This window comes from Salvelinus sp. IW2-2015, linkage group LG36, assembly GCF_002910315.2.
Source record: "Salvelinus sp. IW2-2015 linkage group LG36, ASM291031v2, whole genome shotgun sequence".
Taxonomy (NCBI): domain Eukaryota; kingdom Metazoa; phylum Chordata; class Actinopteri; order Salmoniformes; family Salmonidae; genus Salvelinus; species Salvelinus sp. IW2-2015.
Genome location: NC_036875.1, coordinates 32,771,220 through 32,773,446, shown reverse-complemented (window position 1 = coordinate 32,773,446; position 2,227 = coordinate 32,771,220). Strand labels below are relative to the sequence as shown.

General features: G+C 41.7%; 1 protein-coding gene across 1 annotated transcript in view; it reads right to left on the bottom strand.

The window, feature by feature from the left end:
- LOC111959776 (solute carrier family 15 member 2-like) overlaps positions 1 to 2,227 on the bottom strand; it is a 19,954-nt gene that overhangs the window by 12,393 nt on the left and 5,334 nt on the right. The window contains exons 6-7 of the mRNA XM_070437751.1: positions 599 to 698; positions 259 to 355 (exon numbers count right to left, since the gene is read on the bottom strand). Coding sequence (XP_070293852.1) covers positions 259 to 355; positions 599 to 698 — 197 coding nt within the window. The remainder of the gene's footprint in view (positions 1 to 258; positions 356 to 598; positions 699 to 2,227) is intronic.

The window sequence follows — 2,227 nt, the reverse complement described above, 5'->3', positions numbered from 1 at the left end:
TGCCTTTCACCTGAGAGGCCTGAGCCCTCAATGCCTTTCACCTGAGAGGCCTGAGCCCTCAATGCCTTTCACCTGAGAGGCCTGAGTCCTCAATGCCTTTCACCTGAGAGGCCTGAGCCCTCAATGCCTTTCACCTGAGAGGCCTGAGCCCTCAATGCCTTTCACCTGAGAGGCCTGAGCCCTCAATGCCTTTCACCTGAGAGGCCTGAGCRATCAATGCCTTTCACCTTTGAGATAAGGGTTAAGGTTAATGTGGACACGAACCTCGCAGTATTGGAGTGATGACTGTCGATAAGACACTCCCAGCATTGATGGACATATAGAAGATGGAGAAGAATTTCCTCCTTTCGTTCGTCTGAGGTAACAAGGGAGAAAACCCAATGATGGTGAACACCGTTTAATATCATAAATTAATTTGATACTTTTTCAGGTCAAATTCGTTTTTTCTTCAATTTGTAGCATAATTTTTTATCCCATTCTTCTGTAGCTAAGCCTACACATTTCAGTAATAACAGGTATTAGATTGAGAACTTCCTCATATGTTGCAATAAGAGTATTATTAGTGTGTATTTAAGACTAGACTGATAGAATCTCTTACATGTTCTTCATCAAACTGATCACCTCCGAACGCTGCTACACAGGGTTTGATGCCTCCTGTGCCAAAGGCTATAAGGATCAGCCCCACCATAGACAATGCTCTGAGAGAGAGAGAGAACATTGTTGAGTTTAAGGTTGGTCAACATTCCTATCTCAGATGCACATTGAAGTCGGAAGTTTACATACACCTTAGCAAAATACATTTAAACTCAGTTTTTCACAATCATTAAAAGTCATTAAAAGCTGTATGTGTTTTCTAGAGTAATACATGACTCATACTAACATGTCAGTCAGTTGATGCTATTGTCCATAATGCTTTACTACTGAGCAGGTCTCTGTCCTACACTTTAGCCAAATACATTTAAACTCAGTTTTTCACAATTCCTGATTTAATCATAGTAAAAATTCCCTGTCTTCGGTCAGTTAGGATCACCACTTTATTTTAAGAATGTGAAATGTCAGAATAATAGTAGAGAGAATGATTTATTTCAGCTTTTATTTCATTCATCACATTCCCAGTGGGTCAGAAGTTCACATACACTCAATTAGTATTTGGTAGCTTAGCCTTTAAATTATTGAACTTGGGTCAAATGTTTCGGGTAGCCTTCCACAAGCTTCCCACAATAAATTGGGTGAATTTTGGCCGATTCCTCCATGACAGAGCTGGTGTAACTGAGTCAGGTTTGTAGGTGTCCTTGCTCGCACATGCTTTTTCAGTTCTACCCACACATTTTCTATAGGATTGAGGTGTTGTCCTTAAGCCATTTTGCCAAAACTTTGAAAGTATGCTTGGGGTCATTGTCCATTTGGAATACCCATTTGCGACCAAGCTTGAACTTCCTGACTGATGTCTTGAGATGTTGCTTCAATATATCCACATAATTTTACTTCCTCATGATGCCATATATTTTGTGAAGTGCTCCAGTTGCTCCTGCAGCAAAGCACCCCCACAACATGATGCTGCCACCCCCGTGCTTCACGGTTGGGATGGTGTTCTTCGGCTTGCAAGCCTGCCCCTTTTTCCTCCAAACATAATGATGGTCGTTATGGCCAAACAGTTCAATGTTTGTTTCATCAGACCAGAGGACATTTCTCCAAAAAGTACAATCTTTGTCCCCATGTGCAGTTGCAAACCATAATCTGGCTTTTTTTATGGTGGTTTTGGAGCAGTGGCTTCTTCCTTGCTGAGCGGCCTTTCAGGTTATGTTGATATAGGACTAGTTTTACTGTGGATATAGATACTTTTGTACCTGTTTCCTCCAGCATCTTCACAAGGTCCTTTGCTGTTGTTCTGGGATTGATTTGCACTTTTCACACCAAAGTACGTTCATCTCTAGGAGACAAAACGCGTCTCCTTCCTGAGCGGTATGATGGCTGCGTGGTCCCATGCTGTTTATACTTGCGTACTATTGTTTATAAAGATGAACGTGGTACCTTCAGGCGTTTGGAAATTGCTCCGAAGGATGAACCAGACTTGTGGAGGTCTAGAATTCTTTTCTGAGGTCTTGGCTGATTTCTTTTGATTTTCCCATGATGTCAAGCAAAGAGGCACTGAGTTTGATGGTAGGCCTTGAAATACATCCACAGGTACACCTCCAATTGACTCAAATTATGTCAATTAGCCTATCAG